Source organism: Oreochromis aureus, linkage group 7, assembly GCF_013358895.1.
Source record: "Oreochromis aureus strain Israel breed Guangdong linkage group 7, ZZ_aureus, whole genome shotgun sequence".
Classification (NCBI taxonomy): Eukaryota; Metazoa; Chordata; class Actinopteri; order Cichliformes; family Cichlidae; genus Oreochromis; species Oreochromis aureus.
Window position 1 is genome coordinate 63,305,700 of NC_052948.1, and position 23,301 is coordinate 63,329,000.

Consider the following 23,301-nt stretch of genomic DNA (forward strand, 5'->3'; position numbering starts at 1 on the left):
GTCTTTACTTCATGTCTGTGCAGGCCAAAATCTTGCCCCAGAAACACCACATGTATGTTATGTAGGAAAATAAGTTTTTATTACTGGTTCTAACTGAAGCAGGACGTGAAGCATTTTTAAAGCATCTTATTATTGAAATTAAACATGAGGTGATATGAGACATGCCTCAGTGGGAAACGCCTGCAGCTGCTCACACCTGCCATCTACTGTTAGAAAAGATTCCTGCAAGGCCTCAAGCTCAGACGCCATCTTTCTTTCTATTTTCTCCTCAGCAAAGAAAAGGAGGCCCTACCCGGCTGACTCTGCCCTCCAAGTCCACGGTGAGACCACACTGCTGACACAGACACACTGTCGTGGAAAGGAAGCAAAACTCTTGATTTGACTCTTACAATAACCTGTCATCACCTCTCTAGGATGCGGACCTGGCCCGCCTGCTCAGTTCAGGTTCTTTTGGGAACTTGGAGAACCTGAGCCTGGCTTTCACCAATGTCACCAGTGCCTGTGCTGAGCAGCTTATCAAGCTGCCTTCACTCAAACAGCTCAACCTCTGGTCCACACAGGTAAACGGGCCCAACACAAACAGCTGCACAAGGAAATCATGACTGTCAATGAGCCTACAGATGCCTAACAGCTGCCCTTTCCTTGCTTTGTTCCACGCTTCAGTTTGGGGATGCAGGACTGAGGTTGTTATCCGAGCATCTGGCCTGCCTTCAGGTTCTGAACCTGTGTGAGACTCCCGTCACTGATGCTGGTCTTCTGGCGCTCAGTTGTAAGACATCTTGCGTTTTTAAGACACAGTGAATGTCCTTGATAGTGTGTGTGTGTGTCAACTCTAACTGCAAATGTCTGCCTGTTTCAGCCATGAAGAGTCTGTGCAGCCTGAACATGAACAGCACCAAGCTCACAGCTGACACATACGAGGACCTCAAGGTAATTCAGTCAGTCTTAAAGGGTTCCCCTGCTGTTCTGTTTCTGTGTGGCACCTAATGCTAAATAAATGGAAAAAAGCATGCCTCGGGATCTTTATTGCTTTGAAGAGAGGTCTTATATCTGATGTCTACACAGATTAATTTTGAATGGACTGATATACCATAGTGTACATATATATTTTTGTATTAATACAGTGAAAATAAATGGTTTTGACAAAGCCACCAACACCTGACCCCATGATGGCTAAAACTGTGCAGAGCCAATGTTAGCTGTATATCTTTTCTTTGTACCATTACACTATTTACTGACAGCTAAAATCAATTTGATCATTTAACATTAAGCTGCACAATCCCTCGAGGCAGTCGAGGCAGTGTTGTCACATAATAAAACTGAATCTGAGGAATATTTTCTACATTTGTGTCTTGTCTGAGCTCTTTAACCAGCTGCTTAAAGCTCTGCTTTTCCACTATGTAACTGCACCAGAAATTTCCATCCACTGTTTATTCTTCCTCTCACATGGAGTGCAGCTAGCGAGCACTCTAACAATGCTCGGTGGGGTCATTTGTTTACTTTTAGGCAGCACATCACCAGCTGCTAGCATCTCCTCCTTGTGTGCCTTCATAGCCTGGCTGTACTCAGCAGTGTGTTTTTGTCACCAGTGGTGAAACGAGTTGTTTTCACCTTTAGTGGGGACAGTTTTCTTGCATAGTTAGCCAGCGATTGTGATGCGTTGGAGGGTGTTTAGGTAGCTCAGTGTTTAGGTGCACGTGGCTCTCGCTCTCAGACATGTCTGGGCTTGCGTTGTTGTGCATGCTAAGGAGCTTAAACACAGCTTTATCGATGTTGCTGGCTCACCTTTATCACCGGGACTAACCCTAAAATATTGACAAACAGTAGTTGTTAAAATAGTTGGTGTACTACTTTCTGTTTCCGTGTTTCACAGCTCTCTGAGCTCAGCTGCACTTATCGCCAGTAAAGACTGCCCTCTGCTGGTGTTTTTCATGCAACACATCAGTGCATCTCCATCAGTTGTTGGGTGGTTTGGTTAGGTTAGGTTAGGTTTGGGGGGGGGGGGGGGGGTTTGAAGGTATTTTATACCATCCACTGAATTTTTAAGCACAGTTAACCCTCGCTGAGCCTGGTCCTGCCGGAGGTTTCTTCCTGTTAAAAGGGAGTTTTTCCTTCCCATTGTCGCCAAAGTGCTTGCTCATAGGGGGGTCGTTTGATTGTTGGGTTTTTTTCTGTATTATTGGGTCTTTGTCTTACAATTTAAAGCTCCTGTTAGAATTTGTTGCTGTTTAAATAAAACCGATCTCAACTGAAGTGTATATTGTTTGTGTTCCTCTCCAGGCCAAACTGCCTAACCTGAAGGATGTTGATGTTCGGTACACTGAAGCATGGTGATCGGCCAAGCTTTCGTCAACCCCTTTACATGCCGAGACACACACAAGCACGATCACACACTGCACACAAACTCACACACACATTACATCGACGCCATCATTACACCAGGAACCCTAACATCACCCGGCCTGAGGATCACCCCGTCTGATTAGACACTTGCGTATGAGGAGGAGCCTTCACCAGTTTCATCACCGACCCCGTCACCGGGAACGAACTTTGTGAAACTCATCGCTCCTCTTACCTCGAAGGCCCTTGTTGTTGTTTTTGTTTTTTTACAAACAACATCAGAGAACGAGAGGACCCGATGTACTGAAATACCGGAACCCTGCTGTCTCTGTCCTTACCCTTTGCCCCGTCGTTTCATACGTAGTCTCTCAGTTTTCATAATCACTCTTTTTTTCCCTCTCAAACCTCTGTGTGTGCACCTCATAATGAAATCCCAAATCGAGGAAGGCTCCGCCCCCTCGGAGCCTCTCACTGGCTTTTGGCCCTCATGGAGCGAAGGCTGGATGCAGCAGCTCGCCTTCCAGTTCGTCTGTAATCCGATCCACAATGTAGCTCTCCCGACGGACACGGTCAACTGTTATCGAGTCCTCGCTCTCTCTTTGCTGTCAGTTTTCAGGATCAGATTCCGGCCTTTTCCACTCTTTCACTGGGAAAATGAGGTGCTACCTCAGAGAAAAGAAGACTGTGCCTACTCCTCATGTACAACTCGCGCAAAGGAGAAAAAGAAAACAAAAAAGGTTTTTATCAACTTGAATTAACATATTTTTCCAGACATCTGTGCTTTCATATATTGTGTCTTTCTATATAAAACATAAGGAGATGCCCACCTCCCTCCCCATCACCTCCCCAACGATGATATTTTGGGAGCTCTGCAGGAATGTCAAGGGTGATGGCAATATTTGGTCCTTTTTAAATTCCTTCAGCGTGCGTGCTGAGGCTCTCCCGTTTCTATTTAATAGGACAGTTGTGTAGCAGTAGCTGGGTGGTCTGGGACTGCCTGATATTTATAAGTTGTCTTTAAAACCTCTGACACATTGTCTTTCCTGGATTTCGTTGGGAGGCATCAAAGTACACAGCTTTTTGTTTTTTTTGCATCGCATTATCCAAGAAGCCCTCGCAGAGCGCCGCCGCACACGGACGCCCGTGTACCAAAGCCGCGGTGGAAAACTTCAGAGTGGACTTCTGAAATCGGACCTGTTTAAACCAGACCCATCACCAGCTGAGAGTTGTATATTTTCATATCCCCCTTTGCTGTCGTTTTTGGTCCCCACCGTGCAGGTGCTTTGGGACGCTTTTGAAGCAAAGAACTCGCCAAACATCTTTACTCTGCTTTGTTGTTTTGAGGCAAACGTGAGCGTGGTGTTGCCCCCTGACAGCGTTTGCCTCTCCGACCCCCTTTTCTGAGGTCCGAGCGGAGGAGTCGCAGTGCCTCTAGCGGATGAGTCACTTGTTGTGTCTTTTTACCTGTCCCACGACCTGTTTTGAATCACTCTGCTGTATTTATATTACGCCATATCACGTGGATGACATTTTTAGGCTAATTCTTATCAGAGGATGGGACAAAATTCTTGTACATATTCGATCATAATAAGGGACGATCATAATCGGGGAGGGTGGGGCACCTTCTATTTGCCCGTGTACATTCCCTTAAAGTGTTGCCTGTTTGTTGTGGCAGCGTTTCATACGATGTGGTAACTGCCCTGACACACTGCAAGTCTGTCAGAATCTACTCTCCTCCCTGTGTGCGCGTGGTTTGGGCGGATTTGTCTTGGAAACTCAAGGCAAGCGCAACTGCATCCATCCATTTTATTTATTCGTGTCGACCTGGGGAACGCTCCAGATGCTTGTTGAATCAGAGGACAGGACGCCGTCCGCTACGAAGCGCTATGTTTCCTATTTATTGGGTGCCATGACAGTTTTCTGTTTGGCCTGTAGGTGCGGTTTGTGTACGGCCATCTTCGGGTCTAGCTTTAGGACATCGTGCTCTTTTTTTTTTCATATCCTGTATGATGTACATATGAGTGTATATAGTCGTCTTCTACCTTTCTCTCTTTGAACCATTTTTGAATCCTCGCCCTTCTTCATCTCGTTTCTGTATTTCTCTCAGCCTCCTTTTCTTCGGCAGGCTGTTGCCTTCATCTTAACGTGTGTGGTTGTTTTTGTTGTTTTTCTTCTTTTCACACAAAGTGCTCTGTAATCTAAAAAAAATGTTTTCAATGCGTGTTATATTTTATGTTTCTCTCATTCGATCACTTTAATCAAACATTTGTTTCCTGTGTTTTTGTTGTTTAAGGTTTTTTGCACGTAAATGTTGCCGCGTCATCGGATATGTTTTTTCGTTTTTTTGTAATTTTGTTTTGTAAAAATACCATAAAGGGTTTGATCACTATCTCACCAGGTTAAGGACTGAAATGGAGAGATCCCATCCGGCTGTTTTGTGATTGGTCGTAGCCAGGATCTACCCATGAGCCTGCTGTTTGAGGCGGTTAAAGCTTTATTCATGTTGATTTTCTAAAACAGCCAATGACACTTGGCGCTTTTGGACTGAAGCCGAGATTTAATCATTTAAACGATGGCCATTTTTATATCACGAATCGTATCGTATGTGGATCACGCTGACTGTGATCATATTAAATAAAGTTGGTGGTTCCACACATCAGCGAACCGATGATTCAGTCTGATTTTACTGTAGTTGTTTTTATCCCCGATTGAAGTATGAACGGTTTGACTCTATTTTAAGAGTGACCTGAAGAGTCCTGATACCAGTATCCCGTTTATCTGGTTGATGTGAAGCCACAGCCATCGGCTGGTTAGCTCAGGGTATCAGGAGAAAAGACTACCTTGACTTTATCGAAAGGTAAAATAGTCCTTCCAATACAATACCAGAGTTTCAGATAATGAGGTATGTGCGAGTAATCCACGAGCTCGAGCCTGATCTAAACACTCAGTTTCAGAAAGTTTCTTTTTTCTGGTCTAGGGTCTTTATGATGTCATGATGGAGGAGGGAGGAGCTAAAACAGACTAGCAGGGTTTTCTCGCACTGCTTCCAAGGCACACAAAGGACGGGGGAAGAAGTCTAAATGGATCAAAACTCCAGCAACGCTATTAATTTAAACATCCTTGTTGCCAGACCACTGTGCTCGTGGCCTTTATGGGGTTGTTACAGGGTGTGCGACTAATGCTATTAAAATAAGATATAGCAGAAAAACAAACACCCGGTGGTCTCCCGATTGTGATTACAGCTTAGCAGCTTTTAGGCTACAAGCAACCTGAAACACAACACTGAGCTTCAGTGCAGCACAGGATCTTTTTCCTCCAGAGACTGTAATAGTAGGGAAAACTGGCTTAAGGTAACGAGCCCCTGGCTGTAGCTTCACCCTTAATCCCAGAGGTAATTCATCAAACTTGGCATGAAAGCAGATGAGCCCATTTCCCAGAGTGGGCTGTTTCAGGCCACGTTGACTTGTCCAAACTGTGAGCCTGGGGTCCAGCATGTTGAGATTATTATTATGTTTTTCTTTCTTTTTTAAAGTGTTACTATAGAACATGTGCTGGTTGAAAAGTACCGTCTCTCCTGTTCGGCCATGCCCTCTATTTCCTGTGGAGCTCACTGCGCTTTCCTCCCCGTTCATCTGTCACCTTTTTTAATAAAAAAAACAACATTTTTTTGTAAAGTTTCTACCACATCTGCGTCATGTACAGCTGTGCTCGAGTCTTAACCATTGTTATGGAAGGAACAGGGTCAGACAAATCTGACAGACTGAAAAAAAATGCAACTACTTCAACTTTATTTCCCATTCCTTGTAGTAAAATCATTTTGTTGGCAGCTGGAAAAGGGGCGCCCATCATGTTTCTCTCTCTTTTTCAGTCTTTCGGTCGCATTGATCTGCTTCTCCTGCTGGGTTATTATTATTATTGCTGCTGCTGCTGCTCTGTGGCTGTTGTAATAAAAATACAAAAGATCTTCAACAGGAAAATAACAACTATGATGTGAAATAATTTCAATCAAAAATAAATTGTCTGTGAATATGTTATCAACCGCGTGTGTCTTTTTTTTCTTTCGTGTTATTATATCAGTGTAATGGGGGAAGACATGAAGCTTGGGCTGACAGTGAGAAAACAGAAGAAACACAAAGGGTTTTGCAGGTGGAAGACACGTTTCCCTCATCTTTTTGGACAGTTTCTTCTCATTCAGCTGGAGTCAGAGTCACTGCTGCTAGCATGAGGCGATACCTGGACCCCACAGAGGCTGCACAGGTAGTCCAGCTCCTCCAGGATGGCACATTAATACATGTTTTTGCCAGAAGGCCATTTATTCTTCTCTTCAGCCTTCTTCTCAGAGCTGCGCGTCTTTGTTTGGTAGCATCTAGAGCCTCGGTTATCGACAGTTTGCTGTACCTCATTTTGACACCCTTCTGCAACTTGCATCAACATCTTTCCAGCCTTTGTCTTCCTCTGCTTGCATCCTTGATCTTATATCCAAGTGACAGTAGTGGTTTCAGTGATGCTAATAGTGGAGATGGAGCACAGGGCAGTGTTGCAAACATCTCCTGTGTTGGGATGAGCTGGGGACTCATTCTCTACCTCGAGTCCAGCCACACTCTTCATGCTCAGTAGATGCATCTGTTAGCTGCACTGCTCTCATCTACCAGGGTTGGCTCATTACTTCCATATTGCTCCATACTGTACTTTAGCCTGTGGATCTCCAGCTCCTCTGGATATTACAATCTTTATGGAATATGTTTTGTTAAAAATTGTAAGTGAGCAAACTTACAGGTAATTATTTCCCCAGTGTCTGATGGAGGCCTTGCTCTTTATTTGTTCGAGGTCGCTCTACGCTCCTCTCGTCTTTCTCCTCACTTCGAGCGTTTGGCCTACTGCTGTCCCTGCAGCCTACTTTAAAATGCAGTGGAGCAGAAAACAATGCAATAAATACAGATAAAGAATATCGTTCACCAAGCATACTTTATTGACTCAATTCATGAGGAAGTCACAGAGGAATTATGGGAAAGCTATAACCACAATCTGCCTTCATATTAAATAGAGGAAACACTCACTGCATGAGATTACAGATCGGATTTCCACATCAAACAAACATTGTGAAGAAAAACGTCACACTGGTGAAACTGCACAGCAAAAACACAACAACACATTCAAGAGGACTAAAATGAATTAAACACAAGCTCCCTGACAGCAGAACAGCCACTGCAGTGAAACCTTCATTATTTTAGACTCAGCTCTTTAATTAAAAATAAATACCATCAGTGTAACATGATGCAGTTTGATAACAGACTGAATGCAAACATATCAAGCACAACGCTGGCGTCTCGGACCGTTGTAATGGCCTCTTACATTTCCTCCAGCAATTCCATATTTCAAAAACTCCAAAACATTACAAACAATTTTTTTCAATCCTAAATAAATAGAAAACCATTCGGGCTACTGGAATGTCGCCATCTTTGGTGGAAAGATGGGGAAAAAAAAGATCTTCCAGATCACAGCTCCCATAGCAAACATTGATAGTAGATTTAAAGCCTGCTGCTCACACAGGTTAGACAAATGAGTCCTCAGGAGTAAAATTTACTGTTGTTTATCTTCTTTTCCCTTGACCTGCAGACAAAGATGGACAGATTGAGAGCAGAGAGTAACAAGTATCACAAATTAGCTGTCATATATTACAGTATATGTACATATTACAGTATGCACCATGAAACACAAATTAGATAATCCACCAAAAAGCTGTTTTATGGATGGAATTTCCTAATTGGTGAAGTGAGTATAAACTCTGGAGTTGATTCCAAGCTCGCCACTTAAATTTGGAAGCTGTGGCAGTCTAAGGACCTCAACTGAAGTGAAGCAGACCATCCGCTGACGGCAATGAAATAAGTCTGATAGATAGGCGGGATGTTAGCAGCAGCAAAATCAACCAAAATATCACTAAGCTTGGCAAAAGACCCAAAGACAACTGACTAGACTGTCGCTGCTAGAGTATTCCTGCACTTTTCAGACTTACCTTGGATTTTCACCAGTGCTGCCCTTCCTCATGAGGTTGTTGGTGGGCTGGGCCAGGGAGGATCGCTGAAGGTTGCTGTGTGTGTCGTACAGGAAGGGTTCGCTCAGCTCTGCCTGCTTCTTCTTCAGCTGGCTGGAAGACGAGTACAGCTCCTCCTCCGCTTTCTGAATGATACGTGCGAGTCAGGAGATCACAGAAATCCCGCCACAGTGACATAAACGTCGATGCGCTCCGTGTGCGTTACTCACCCCGGCCTGCTGCACACTGATGTAGACCAGAAGAGAAGCTAGCTCCAAGTCTTCACTGTAGCCGTTCTTTAGAGGGACAGAGCGGTAACCTGTGGAAGCAAACCGAAACATTTCATTGACTTCATTTTTTCAGATTGCCTTGATTTTTGTTATAATTTGATTCATTCATGGCATCATGTTGTGTTGGATTTTTAAAATCACATTTAAAAATAACATTTTAATTTAAATAATCTTTCTTTTATAAATCCAGTTTTTATTTTACAGTCTTAAGCAGTAATGATGGACCTAGTTTTGTTTTTACAGAAATACAACAAAACGTTGTTTTCGACGTGACTGTATGAGTTGTGTTCCCTCTAAACTCAAAATGCAATAAAATGAGTCACAAACTAATTTCCAAATGAGGTCACTTCAGTGTGCGGTGTCAGTCTTTTGTGGAATTTCAAAATACTAAAGTCCGCTAAAATTAGATATTAAAGCTACGTCATACTCAGAGCGGAAATTCCCTGATTACAGAGAATCTAAAAGTTTACACTAAAGTTTTTGACCAGAGACATGAGCTAGCCACTGTCTAATATTACTTATATATCAAATAATTCAGAATTGTTTCACCTCTTATCAGATTCATTATTTCTAATTTGAGAAGTGGAGTGTCTCCTCTTATTAAAAAAAGAGCCCCATACAAGAAAGTTAACACAGATACAGAAAGTACACCTGTGAGAAAACTGGTGAACATGGAAATTAACTTGAGGTCCACATGATATAGTTCTCAGGTGAAAGTATTCTCAGTGTGTATTAAATCTTGCTTCTAAGTAACATTTAGTTCATGTAATAATGATAACGAGCACTAGTTGAGAATGACGGTAACAGAAGCTGCGTGTATGAATTCCCACCTGAGCGGAGGCCTTTCACAGGAAACGTGGCCTGCGCCAGAAAGTTGGGGTCTGAGAACATGTCCTCCTCGTTGACGACGAAGCGCAGGAAGGTGAGTTCAGGCTCATACACACTCAAGACTACGCGCTCTGAGCCTTTCCACACTGGGTTCAGACCATTGTCACCTGCAGGGGGCAGAAACGCGCAAAGATTTAACCTGTGAGATTTATCCCCGTTAAGTCAAAAGTCCCCAGAGGCTCAAGCTGAAAAGAGTAAAAGTTCCCGCAGAGCTGCAGCTAAGGCTGAAGGTGCTCGAGCTCTGATTATTTCAAGGTTTTGCATTATTATTATATTTTGTGGCAGACAAGCTCTCCCGGGTCGTCCCGCCTTTTGCCCTGTGAGAGGTGGGATAGGCTCCAGCCCCCCACGTCCCCGAATTTTTCCACTGTGAGATCCAAAGCCCCACAAAGACGAGGCACATCTCATTGTTGACATAGATACACAACAAACACAGTCTTATTAAAATTTTACCATAGATCTTCTTTCAAATCTCTAATTCCTGCTGAATGCGCCGAAACAACGAACAAAAGCTACATTTTTAATAGATGTATCAAAAATGAAATAAACTAGATGAAATAGAGGAAAATAGAAACTTTGCATCTCCTTACGATAGACGATGGTCTTGTACTTCTCCTCTGTGTGCCCGCACAGCTCGATCTCCACGAATGGACTGGCGATGCTGCGGCCTGGCTTCGGAAGGTGTCTGGCAGCAATCACCTGAACGGGGTGAACACAGCTGCTCTTATTCGCTGCACACCACCGAGCCCAAAGTGCATTTTTGTACTTAAGTTGACCCTGAACGCGACTGATAATAATGACAGAGGCACAGAGAGCGTGTGTGTGTGTGTGTGTGTGTGTGTGTGTGTGTGTGTGTGTGTGTGTGTGTGTGTGTGTGTGTGTGTGTGTGTGTAGGGCATACCTTGACCACAATTTTGTATTTGACTTCCTTCTTCTCCTGATGAGGGTCGTAGCTATCCATGCGCATGAACTCCGGCTGCAGCACGTAGCCCGTTTGTCCGTTCAGACTGAAGAGGGCGTTGTTCAGCTGCATGTATTTATCTGGGTGGACACATTAGCATTAGCAGGTCTTAAAATGAGGTAAATGTAACTTTAAATGAATCCCAACACGTGACACGTTGCACTGTGACATTATTTACTGAACAAAGACTAAGACAAGATGCTGAAGTAACGTGTGAAAAACTTTGACTCCACCATGAACTCCTTTCATGTATTCTGGAGTCAGATGTGAGACCATCAGTCCCACAGCCCGACTGAGATGCTGTGGTGGAGCCTTCACGGAGCTTTTGATTTGATTTGATTTGATATACCTTTATTAGTCCCACAAGGGGAAATTTCCTATTGCCGACCTATTGCACGCAATGGCGGCGCCATCTTGCCCTCCGACCATACATACATTACACAAAAACATCACATGGGGAAGACAGGTCAGAGAGGTATAACAATGGAAAAAGCACCACATGAGGAAAGATAAGGAGAAAAAAAATAACTCCCCCCAGACTGAGCTCCAACAGGGAGATCAGTTTGAGAACAGAAAAAAAACACCTCTGCACATAGCACATGAAAAAAAAAACTCTTAATACACCAAAAAACACATGACAAGCAACAGGGGTGGGTAAAGGGTGAGAGACAGCCAGTGTAGACAGTACATCCGGGCCTGCAGCCTATGCGCTGGTCTCCATGATCCACCGTCAGCATCGGAAGGGAATAAGCGTCGAAGGCGTTTGGAGGGGGAGGGGGGATGAGTGTATGTCTGCATGTGTATATATGTCTGTGTGCGTGTGTGTGTGTGTGTGTGTCCAGAGTTCAGCTGAGACAGTGTCCTTCGCCCTGCCAGGCTAAGTAAACAGTCTTCCAGCCAACCCAGGTGGCCTTGCATAGAAAGGGAAGAACAGTCTAAACACAGTCGTTATCAGGGTGTTGTTGTTCAGCTCCAGCCCTCCAACCACAGCTGGCGCCGAAGGGGTATCCGCATGAAGTGATGGTGGTTTTTACTTTAGTGCGAACAGCTCATATGAATTTCCAAGCAGTTCTACAGTCGAACACTGGTCTCTCAATCTCCCGTTGGAGAGCCGCGAGCTTCGCCATACTTACGCTCAGAGATGTTATGCCGAGCGAGCCCTTTCGAGATGTAATCCAGTCTGCACTCAGAGATCTTATTCTGAGTATTCACGGCAGCCCTAAGCCTTTCTAAGATCTTATCCGTGCTGCACTCAATGAGCCCATTTTGAGAAACTCACGCCTCTTCCCATCATTTCAATCCCAGCGGGCAGCCTTGTGGGGGTTTGAACAGCCGGTTCCGCTTCCTTAGTTCTCCGGTAAGTCAGGGCCGAGCCAGCTCCGATCAGCCAGAACCCTGTTACCATGGTTCCGCATAGGTAGATATCTTCAGCAGTCAGGCTCACCCGAGCCCAGACTTCTCGTTGAGAAAGGGGTGTCAATTGCATTCAGAGACCAGTTGATCAAATCCATAATTCTGTTTTAGGTTTTAGAGAACAGACTGTGAGAGAGCTGTGGATAAACGAACCGAAGCAACGCCGTAAAGAAGAGTGGGCCAACATGTTTGTTAACCTCCCACAGAGAACAGTACAAAGACTGTACAGGCTACTGAACCGTGGGGTGGACACACTGCTTCTGCATGTTGGCTTAGCCCTAGTTAACTAAATAATGACACAGTGTCAGGTGTTGTTGTTCATCTCAGCTCGTATGAACCCAAATGTAAGACCTGCTAAAGACTAGATATATTTTTTACTGTGTCCTGACACTTAAATCCTCACTAACTAATAGATAGTGTATTTTCTCTTTACCATGACTGTAACTAGGCTCAAAAGACAAAGACATAGTGTCTCTAAACACATAATATATGGGTTTATAAAGCTATTCATAGCCAAAGTACAACATATAAGTGGAGTAATATACTGAAATAAGCATTCAGATACTACTAATAGAAGATTTCTTGTGTTAGTAGGATGTTAAATACTCTATTATTTCCCTTTTATTTCCTCAGACTTATTTATTTCTGCATTTTCATGTCCTTTCATGTGCCAATCCTCGTGTTGCTCAACCTACAGGCGGAGGTTGATTCTAATTTTATATGTATATTCTGTCATATATACAAATATTTTAGCGTGTTTTTGCACTTTCTGCTTCTCTTGAATGTTTTCTTGTCATAAGAAATTAAATAAAAAGCCCTTGAACTGTCTCCTGATAAATGAGCACTGCTGTACCTGCTGTTTGGAAGTTGAGAGCCACCATGTGACAGCCGAGGGCCCACATCGGGTAAGGGTCGTAGTTTGAGGACTCGACGCGCTGGCCTTTCGGGTAGATACGACTCAGAGCTTTGCGGTTGTACTGCAGGAAGTCTTTGGTGCGGCTCTTCCCTGGAAGCTTGTTCTCCACGAAGGAGCGGACCTCCTTGTAGCTGTAACTGTCTGCAGAGACAGGAGAGAGCGGAGAAGTTCAGTGGTTCAGCCACCTCACCTTCGCTGCTTGCTAAGGGAGGGAGCTGACAATTAGTTAAAGCGAGCTAAACAAATTAACTGGTGGACGAAGGATTTATTCCAGAGGGATGGTTGTTTGGGGACTAGTCAGTGAAAGGATGCACATCTAAACAGCATCTAAACCCCATCCTCTCACACATTTTGACTCAGACAGTCAGAAATATTATAATTCTGATCATTTATCAGCACATATCCATATTTTTATATCTTTGTATAAAAACAAAGCTGACAGTTGATAACCTTAAAAATGTTCTGCAGTAGATCAAAAACAGAAGAAAACCATGAATCAACATATGAACAGTACCTGATGCTGCTGAAGTGAAGCAGAGCAAAGTTACAGAGGTTTGATTAGAGACACAGCTAAGAGCAGTTTGGCATCATTTGTAAAAGTTTACATTTCTTCGGTATTGAACAGCAAAATTAGGCTTTCATGTCGGAGGTTATTTCTGCATGATAAGCAAGCGAATAATGCAGAAAACAGAGATTTGAGATGGTAAACTGGTCTTGAAGTACACAGAGAGAGAAAGTGCTGCGCAGGAAGTGTGATTTTATCATGGTGGCAGCAAAACTGCCAAAGTAAGAGGGAATTCATGACAATGTTTATCAAACATTGCACAGTTTTGATCTTCTTTTGCTGCTGGTTCTGTGAATTTCGATCAGAGAGTGACAAACACTGCAAACTTGTGACTCTTTGTGTTTGCACAGTCTCCACTGCCACATAAAAACCAATTATTTCTAGATGTGCAATGCTGCTGAATAAGAGGGCCCAGAGAGCTGTCTCAGGCTGCTGTGTTATAATTCACTGTTAGGTTGACTTTAATGATCCATTAAAGGTTTTTCTCTCACTATTGATGTTGATTGGCTCCATAGGAATAAAATTTAACTGAATTTATCCAAACTGGATGTCATGCTCAACAAAAATGAACAACAAGCACAGAACTTAGAAGCTGGTCCATCAGTTACAAATCCTGCTCACTTCAGCACACCATACTGTTTTCTTTTCAGTAACCACACTCCACATGATAAGTGGTGGTCATCAAACGAGATGAGTCATTGTGGGTTTTGGGGCTCTAACAATGAGTGGCCATGGTGTGGCATTGTTTCATGTGACTGTGCCCACTTCAAATAGGTCTTTTTCTGTTTTTTGAAAGTAAAGCATTTAAAAATGAACCTAAATAGTATCAAATAAATGCAACATAAAAGCTTGTTGTACAAGGTGTTTTAGGTACAATGACATTAAATAAAGGTTTATAGACGCGTTCAGATTTAACCACGTTTTTTTTACTTCAGGTGCTTATTTTGTTTATTGCAGATCTGATATTTGGAAATGTCACCCAGTTATTCTGAACCTACAGAAATCAATTGTGGTGCGAATGTAGTTTTAGCATCTATTTCCAGATTGAGACAGTGCATCACAGGAAACCGTCTGTCTTTAGATCTTTCCTTTTGGTCACATCCTGTTTGTTCAACAACTTGTGGCTGAATACGGTGAGTTTCCTCAGCTCAAATAATTCCTCGGCTAGAAGGACTCATTTTAATCAATGTTAGAAACTGTGTAGTTACAGGAGTCATGGACATGTATTTCAGGATAGGACCAGCTCTTGAGCAAAAGTATCTAAAAGCTTTTGTGACTGCAATTATATTTTTTAAATGGTGTGATGTAAAGAAAGTTTAGCCACCAACTAACATAAAAAATAACATCTAAAAGTCAGAAATGAAGAAGAAGGTGACTGCTTATTCATTGCAATTCACTGAAATGAGATACCATTTCAAAATATATAAAAGGTAAAAACGATACCTGATTTAAATTTGGCAGTTGGCCCTGTAAAGGTCACCTCCTTCTGTCCCAAAACATGTCATTTCAACTGTGGCCTACATAACAGGCCCGGCACACCAAACACAGTAACTGGAATTAGCAGCGGTCAGGCACTTTTACAGTTATGAGCACCGTGTGGCCCACCAGTCAATCAAAGTGACGTTTATTAAACAGATGAGTTATCAATAAATGCACCGATCAGGAAAATGTTGTTGCAAGCTAGACAGGGAAATGTTTGTCATTCCAGGCTTTAAACATGCTTTTTTAATCCTGCAAAGCTGGGTATGAGTATTGCCTATTGCAGTACTCATAAAGGCACTTTTCATCTAAATTTGTGGTTTCATTTTTCAGGCCTGGAGGCTGTACACTTTGTACAATAACTATGTTGCTTTTATAACTGGAGATCTGGAGAAAAGTGATTCAAACACAAAGCTTGAATTCATCTTACTGTGGCATGGAGTCACAAAGGTAACACCGCATTCACCAATGATTTAGATTCTTAACCTCAGATTAAATAAGTGAGGCAAGGTTTCATTCTAAAGCAGCGTGCAAAAGCTTCTGTCTGCATTTCACATGTGAGTTGACACGTATTTACCAAAGCGGTCCTTCTCTTTGCTGCGTGGCTGACAGTAGACCACCACCTCCGACATCTCCTTGGCAACCTCTGCCTTCTTCTCCACTTCCACCTGTTGTTTCATCTGATATCGGACAGAAAAACAAGTCATTTCCTGTTTGCACTGTAATGTGGACAGACCACCTCTGAATATAGACGCCTATGTGGTTTTGCATCTTGCACTTTGCTTCGGTCAAACTCTGTGCTAGCTTAAACAAAAACAGATTCCCGACAATATAAAACCGTCCTGCTCACATAAATGATGCGCTTGTATTTCATTTCTTTGCAGTTATAGTTTCTTCAGTTATTATGTTTTACATTAATTTTGTATATTTTTAAATTACAACAACATTTGTCTCAAATTACGTTACATTGTGAGGTAATGACCCTAAAATATCAGATAAGTTACCACATGATCCTCTGTGAGCAAGCACTTGGTGACGGTGGGAAAGAAGAACTCTCTTTTAACAGGAAGAGAGCACCAGTAGAACCAGCCCCACTGACTGAACAGAGCATTGTGTGTCTCACTGTAGCCAGTTTTTGTCGTTGTAGTTGTTTCATATTTTTTTCACTTTTTTCTGTATTTCTATAAAGTAACTTTGTATTTACTTGTAGTCACTTTGTATCCTGTTTAAAGTCACATGTACACAAGCCTAGAAACCATTGGATGACACTCCGGTTGCTAGGGATGGGTTGCAGAAGGTTACCTGCTGTTGCCAGGTGAAATTGCTGCATACACTGCTGCACCAAAGACCTGCTTGTGATTGCTTTGGTGGCGGGCAGATTCCTGCAGTCACCAGTAAGATTTGCATTGGTTGGTTTCAGCATTAAAGGCAGAACTTTGGATGCAAACGTTCTGTTTTGTGCTGCAGTTTTTCCAGTTACACTAACGCTTGGTGGTTAGTTACCAACTGTTTGCATACAAGTTGGTGTCTTCCATGCAATCTACAGGCAACTGTGGCAATCAGCAAGTGACCAAAGTCTGTGGTTGCTGGTGGTTTTGGTGCAACCTCCAGCAATCACATCCCAACGGGTTTTATGATGCGGGCTCTGCTTCCACAGAAGCATATTGCACTCACCTCTTGCTCCTTGCTGTACTGCTTGTTCGCTGCTCTCTGAATAATGTCCCATGCCACCTTGTACCATTCAAACAGCTCTTCCAGAGAACCTGCAGTCAAGTCAAACTGCAGACTGTCTTCATCCTTGTCCTGCAAGGTCACTGCATGGGGCTTCCCGTATTTACCATTCTTCACTACAAAAAGGAAGACAAAGAGGCCCAGTGATGTTTAACTCCCAAACTTTGTGCAACCTTTGAGGAATCAGGATTTAGTCAACGTGTATACAAACTCAAATGCAGTAACGACACATTTAGTCCAAACTGAGTTAAATCCAAGGAAAAATGCTCAGGACTAAACTGGGCAACGCTGCTGTGTATGTATATTAACTGTGCTTTTCCATTGTGACTGTGTGAGACACCAAGTTAACGAGTACTCACAGTTTTGAATGTTGCATTTGGAGATGTCCACGACGCCCTGACATAGTTCACCTAGTGGGTTATCTTCCATTTCCTGTTTTAGCAGACATCACAAATAGAGGTTGTTTTCAGTTACTTTCCACACTGATACAGTACAGTTGAACTCTGACCTGACTTCTAATCTTTACCTGCACTCTGGTGACATGCTCGGTGTTGCTGGACACTGGCTCCACGTAGTTAGCAGGAAAGAATAACTGTAACTTTCCACCGTGGTCTCCTCTGCACCTGTAATGAGCAGAATGAGTCACTTCAGTTCAATTTAGTTTTATTTATATTGCACCAACTCAAAACAACAGTCGCACTCAAGGTGCTTTATGTGTAAGGCAAAGAGCTATGAGCAAGCGCTTTGGTGACAGTGGGAAGGAAAAACTCCCTTTTAACAGGAAGAAACCTCCAGCAGACTGAACAAGAAACACTCACGAGAAGCCCCAGCAGCCTAGCGCTGTGCAGTGCAGCAAAGGGAGGATTGAGGGTGATCAGAACCACAAGTAAGCCCGCGGTCTGAGAGCAAAGTGCTCTAATGGAGTGATACGGTACGATGAGGTCTTTAAGATAAGACGGGGCCTGAGTATTTAAGACCTTGTATGTGATGAGAAGGATTTTACGTCACTCTGAGACAGGATGTTTCTAATTTTAGAGATACCGTGCAAGTGGAAGAAAGCAGTCCTACATATTTGTTTAATATGTGCATTGAAGGAAATTGAGCGCATGGAGAAAAGACAGAACACACTATGGGAAGTACCCTAGTAGCCTGAGTCTACAAGTAAGTCTGCAGTCTGAGAGCATTGTGCTCTGTTAAGACAATAAAGTACTAAGAGATCTTTAAGATATGATGAGCCCTGATCTTCTAAGCCTTTGTCAGGAGAAGAATTTTAAATTCTGCATTTAACAGGGAACCAGTGAAGAGAAGCCAATATAGAAAATATATGGGCTCTATTTTCAGTCCCTGTCAGTATTTTGGTGCAACTAAAGGCTTTTTTGGCAACTTTCAAAACAACATGAGAATAAGGGAATTACAGCAGTCCATGTAGCTCATGTCTGACAGATAACTTCTGTGAGTGAGGAAGACTCATGAGCGCATTGGAATCTGTCAGCTAAACATGATTCAAACCAGCACAGTACATTTTGATGACGTCTTCTACACTGTGTAATAAAGCATCTCAGTCAGTAGCATCAAATGCTGCACTGAGGTCTCAGATCTAACAATAGAAGCACACAGACAAGTCCACTGCCAGAGGCCAGCAGAAGGAGATCGTTACTTAAAGATTGGTCTCTAATTATCTAAGACAGCTGCACTAAGAAATGGCTTTCTAATTATTTAATTACATCCACCCTGAAAGTCAGTTTGTATGTTGCCTGTTAATAAAGTTAAACTGATCAAATTTAAAAGCACTAATGGTAAGACGTGGAGTCTAATAGACACAGCGTTCATTATTAAAGTTAGTTTAGAGAGGTCAGTAGGAGAGAAAGAGTCTAAATAATAAAGTTGCTGTACTTAATGATACTTCTGTGTAAGTTAATGTGAAAAGTCCCGTTTGTCCTTTGTGTGTTTGCAGTTAGCCATGTTTATGTAAGGGTTACTGAGGGTTTAAAGTAACTGTTGTAATCATTTCATTTGTAAATTCAATCAAAAAACTACACACACACACACACACACACACACACACACACACACACACACACACACACACACACACACACACACACACACACACACACACACACACACACACACACACACACACACACACACACACACACACACACACACACAAAGAAACACAAAACAACAACAAGAAACAGAATATGTAAGAGAGACACAAAGTGACTAGGCAAAGATACACCAAACAACTCCAAAGAAAAGAAAAAATCCACAACAAAAAACACAACTACCACAAATAGACCAAAAGCGCTACAATAAGACACAAGGTATCTAAAACAGACACAACAAGAAAAAAGCACAAAAAAGAGACAGAAATAATAAGAAGACAACAAGATGCTCAAAGAAAGACACAAACTAGCTAAAAAGCAACACAAAGTTGTTACATTAAGATACATCAGCAAAGACAAAAAGCCACTTCATGTCACTTCTAATTGAAGTCCAATTTTATTTTGGAGGGCGGAGGGCTTTCTCCACATCTGTGTCACTAAATCAGTCCATCGCCACGCCCACCACGTACATGCAAAGACACAAACTTGCGTGTGGACTCACCATCCATCAGCCTCTTTGGACACGTTGTGTATCAAAGCTCCTTGTTGAAAGCTCAGCTCATCTGGCCTCCTCGCCTGGTAGCTGTATAATGCCTTCACAGTATTTTTAGGCTAAAGGAGACAAACACATAGAATCAAGAAGGTTAAAGGAACGATAATCAAAGAAATTTCGACAACACACCAAATGACCAAATCTGACTGCATACACACCAGCGAGGGCTCGATCTCATTGGGCTCCACATACGTCTTCACGTCATATAGAGAGGCACAGTTCTTCTCCTGTGAAACACAGCACACTGTTAGAAGGATATCATGACCTGACGCTGACCTTAAATGTTCTGTAGTGGTGCTAAAACAGTGAGCAAAGTGAAATTACAGTAACTACAGTAAATGTTCTGAGTTTAAAATTAGAAACCTGCCTCAGACTGATCACCATGTATTTTGAACACTGAGGAATTTACTGGCTTTGCCACAAAACTTTGCTGAATTTACAGTCAGAGAGACGAGCAGGAACTCTGGAACGAGCATGGCAGTAAATATAATAAGTGATCAAATACTGATTTTTTTCTCTCGTTTTATTTGTATTTTTTTTTAGAAAGTTCTATGGTGGCCCTGAGAGGGCAAGCACAGTCTCCAGAGTCGTACACAGTGAGGATGTAACACTATTAACAAGATAATCGACCTCTGTGGGAGCAGTGTTCGGTATAGGCACGTGGGATTAAAGAAGATAAAAGTGGACGATTTACATCCTCAAACTTATTTACAGCACTTTCAGAAAGACATCTACTGTGAGGGAATGTATTCCCCACTGCTGTGTAATCCATTATTGTTCATTTAAATGTTATTAAGAAATGACCAGACAAAAGTGGGTTCATGGGGAATACTGTTAAATGTTCAGTTTCTATGGCACGTGTCAGAACAAGAGCCATAGTGTGATAAAGTGCTGGGGGCGGGGCTATTTTACTAAACTGGGAAACAAAAAGAAACTGTACAAAACACAATGATTGCACAGAGACGTGCCTGAAAGGGGAGGATTCTTCAGCGTTGTGAGGCAGACAAAGATGCAAAGTAATGTGTGTTTTAATCACACAATTCATACAATACTGCAGAGACATGTTTGCTAATAGCCATTTACTCTTAGCTTGTCACGTCCGCAGCTGTTCCGTTGCGTTATTGTCTCCCAAAAACATTGAGTTTCCTTGTGTTTTGTAGGCTTTTGCAACATTTTTCTAGCTGTTAGTGTGTTTGAACACTTGGGGCTGCCATAATTACCAGTTTCTCAAGCGCAAATGATTCACTAGTTTCCACAAACTTATTGCAACAGTGGCAGAAACTCTTGAAACTCACTGTGCTGAAGCGGTCGACCAGCTCGGGCGTGACCGGGTAGCGTAGCTTAATCTTGCGATACAGCGGCTTCTTCTTAAAGTAGTTGACCAGCTCCACGAGGCTCTCGAACTCCGTAGTGGTGCCCAGCAGATACATGTTGCCCTCCTTCTGGATGCGGCAGTGTTTCACCTTACCGTCACCTCTGAATGAGAGAGTTGATAACAAATAGTTATGTTTGCAATACTAAACACGTCATGCAGATGGTCACGGTGCTTTCACGATAGGCCGACTGCAGTGTTGTTTTGGCTCTGTCACCCTGAGCATCAGATTTAGGTTGGAAAACACACATTTTAGCCCAACCTTGTCACTAATGATGTCCGAGGATCAGTGTATGAATTAGAGGCAAGTTTTTATTGAGATTACAGTCACATAATGAGGCGTCATCAACGTCATTTCACCTGTATGAAATGACACATTTCGGTGGAGATGCATTTGTTGAATTTCCTTTAGTATGGGTACCTGAATGTGATGGCAAAGGAGTCTGGTTCTCCTTCTCTCTGCCGGATGAGAAAAGCTCCATCTCTGGGAATCCTCATTAGGTAATCCTCTGCCTGACCTCTGCTCAGGTTACTGTAGAACCACCTGCTCCACACAAACACAAGGAGGGTTACACCCTTAAACATTTATGTGGCATGTCTGTTTATCAGATGATGGCTTGGCTTTGTCAGAAACAGGAGGTTTTTTTCTTCTGCTTATAAAAAAGGCTGAAAGAAGTGAGAGGGCAGTTACTATACATCCGTGGGTGTGCATGTGTGAAAGTGTGAAAGTGAGAAACCGAAGCTATGCATATGTGTGTGGGACTGAATGTGAGATGTAAAGCTTAGCTCCAGTAACACAACTAAAACTGAACATCGATGTGGAGCCCTGCATCAAACAAGGGTTTGGTTTTTTATTATAAGCTTAGAAGTCGTTATTTCTCATCACACTGCAAAATGATTCAGCACCCTCTGATGTCTGTGATGCATTTTAGCACTGTGGGACAAACCCTTCTTGCAGATGTGAGTCGGGTTTTGGTACGGCATCGGTGAGGCGCAGCTCAAAGTCCTGGCAGCGCAGCGGGTTGTCTCTGTAGTGCTGGATCAGGGCGTACACGCTGGGAAAGTGCAGGTTTGGCGTCAGGTAGAAGGAGGTGTGTCCGCCCTCTGTGACGGAGCGAATGCGACAGTGCTGCACCCTCCCGCTTCGCCTGAAACACGTGCAAACAAATGACAGAAATAATGACATCTGCATCACTGCAGCACCGCTCAAACATGTGGACACACCTACTCATTCAAAGCTTTCTTCTCCACTGTAGCAGAAACATGAAGCTACCAAAGCATTTACAGCTGACCTATTCAGGGTCGTATTCAAGTCCAGGCTCATCCCACCGAGCTGAACCGATGCCCTCAATTTGGGTTTTCTGTTCTAAAGTGTAAAGTTTGGATTACAGTTTTTATTTCGTCATTGTTCTACTGTGACCTTATTTCCTTAATAAATTACTGAGTGTCTGGTTTGTGTTTACTTCATGATTTTCTAGGAATGACTTCACTCCTTTGTGTTTTCTGTTTTCTGCTTCTTTCACACAGATGATTTCAGTGCCTTACTTTAATGTCACATTACATTAAACTTTAAATTGAGGAAAGGTAGATTAAGTACAAGAATAAAAATATAGAACTGAAATAAGCATAATAGATCCTCTTTGAACCACATGAATCGAACACAGCGTGAAGCCGCGCTCAGTTAGCTATCCTGGCAGCTGATATAAAATGTGTCAGTTGAACTGCTTTAGCCTGCAAACAACTGCTGTTGCTTCTGCAAGCCGCTTTGAAACCCACCTCTGTGAAAGCGCATGGAAGGACAGGGTGTGCTCACCCTGCTCACTGCTGGCAAACACAAATCACTGCAGATAATCAACAATCCTACTTTAACTAAAGTGGGGAAAATTTGAATTTTTTGTTTTTCATATTCCTTAATGTTAATGATGATTTTATTAGTGGAATTCATTTAATTACTGGGTAATGTCATTAGTTATCTTGTATAAAGTCAATATTCCTATTCATCATCTGCACAAACTATTAACGAGCACAGAAACCTCAAGGAAGGTTGTTTAAGTGCAAAACTACTGAATACAGATGAAATTGACTCCTATGAGCCCCAAAAAGGAAAGCCAGCAGTTCCCTCTGCTGCAGAGAAGAAATTCCTCAGGCTTATCAGAACCCTGCAGTTAACAGCAGCTCAGATTAGAGCCCACATCACTGCATGAGTCAGGCTGTCAGGTGACGGTCAATTTTTTTTAGAATTCAGGTTTATTGTGTATTTCGGTGTTTATTTATTGTTGATTTAGTGCCTGTTTAATATAGTGTACATTTTATATAACCTTTACTGCACTTTTGTCAGCTGAGGATGTTTCAGATACAAACATCGAGTGAACAAACCTGATGTCTACCTCCCTAGAAATGTAACTACACCTCAGATCGATGCAGCTCACAGGTCTTGTGCTTGGTCTTTCCAGTACTACCATTCCCGTCCGCTTCCTGCTACTTTCTCACCACAGTTTTGAATTTATCAGTGAAACAATAACAATCATCATCTCAATATAAGGAATAACAATCATAGCATTAATATAAGCACCGACAAATGTCATGAGGGAATGCAGAAAGAAGTGGGAAAAACTTGAGGGACAAATATATTTGCTCCGGAAACACAGAGCCGG

At 42.6% G+C, this 23,301-nt stretch overlaps 2 protein-coding genes across 3 annotated transcripts in view; one reads left to right on the forward strand and one right to left on the reverse strand.

Moving 5' to 3' along the window:
• LOC116318841 (c-Maf inducing protein) overlaps positions 1–6,378 on the forward strand; it is a 43,108-nt gene extending 36,730 nt beyond the window's left edge. For both annotated transcript variants that reach the window (XM_031737994.2, XM_031737995.2), the window contains 5 exons: positions 273–320; positions 414–560; positions 664–769; positions 860–930; positions 2,281–6,378. In XM_031737994.2, the coding sequence (XP_031593854.1) occupies positions 273–320; positions 414–560; positions 664–769; positions 860–930; positions 2,281–2,334 (426 nt within the window). In that variant the 3' untranslated portion in view covers positions 2,335–6,378. The remainder of the gene's footprint in view (positions 1–272; positions 321–413; positions 561–663; positions 770–859; positions 931–2,280) is intronic.
• A 908-nt stretch (positions 6,379–7,286) lies between these two features.
• The window catches only part of plcg2 (phospholipase C, gamma 2), a 45,534-nt gene continuing 29,519 nt past the window's right edge, over positions 7,287–23,301 (reverse strand). The window contains exons 18-33 of the mRNA XM_031737970.2: positions 21,595–21,795; positions 21,069–21,191; positions 20,571–20,751; positions 19,434–19,502; positions 19,225–19,334; positions 17,141–17,237; positions 16,974–17,046; positions 16,558–16,730; positions 15,461–15,563; positions 12,777–12,980; positions 10,451–10,590; positions 10,140–10,248; positions 9,492–9,656; positions 8,602–8,690; positions 8,354–8,517; positions 7,287–7,950 (exon numbers count right to left, since the gene is read on the reverse strand). Coding sequence (XP_031593830.1) covers positions 7,908–7,950; positions 8,354–8,517; positions 8,602–8,690; positions 9,492–9,656; positions 10,140–10,248; positions 10,451–10,590; positions 12,777–12,980; positions 15,461–15,563; positions 16,558–16,730; positions 16,974–17,046; positions 17,141–17,237; positions 19,225–19,334; positions 19,434–19,502; positions 20,571–20,751; positions 21,069–21,191; positions 21,595–21,795 — 2,044 coding nt within the window. The 3' untranslated portion in view covers positions 7,287–7,907. The remainder of the gene's footprint in view (positions 7,951–8,353; positions 8,518–8,601; positions 8,691–9,491; positions 9,657–10,139; positions 10,249–10,450; positions 10,591–12,776; positions 12,981–15,460; positions 15,564–16,557; positions 16,731–16,973; positions 17,047–17,140; positions 17,238–19,224; positions 19,335–19,433; positions 19,503–20,570; positions 20,752–21,068; positions 21,192–21,594; positions 21,796–23,301) is intronic.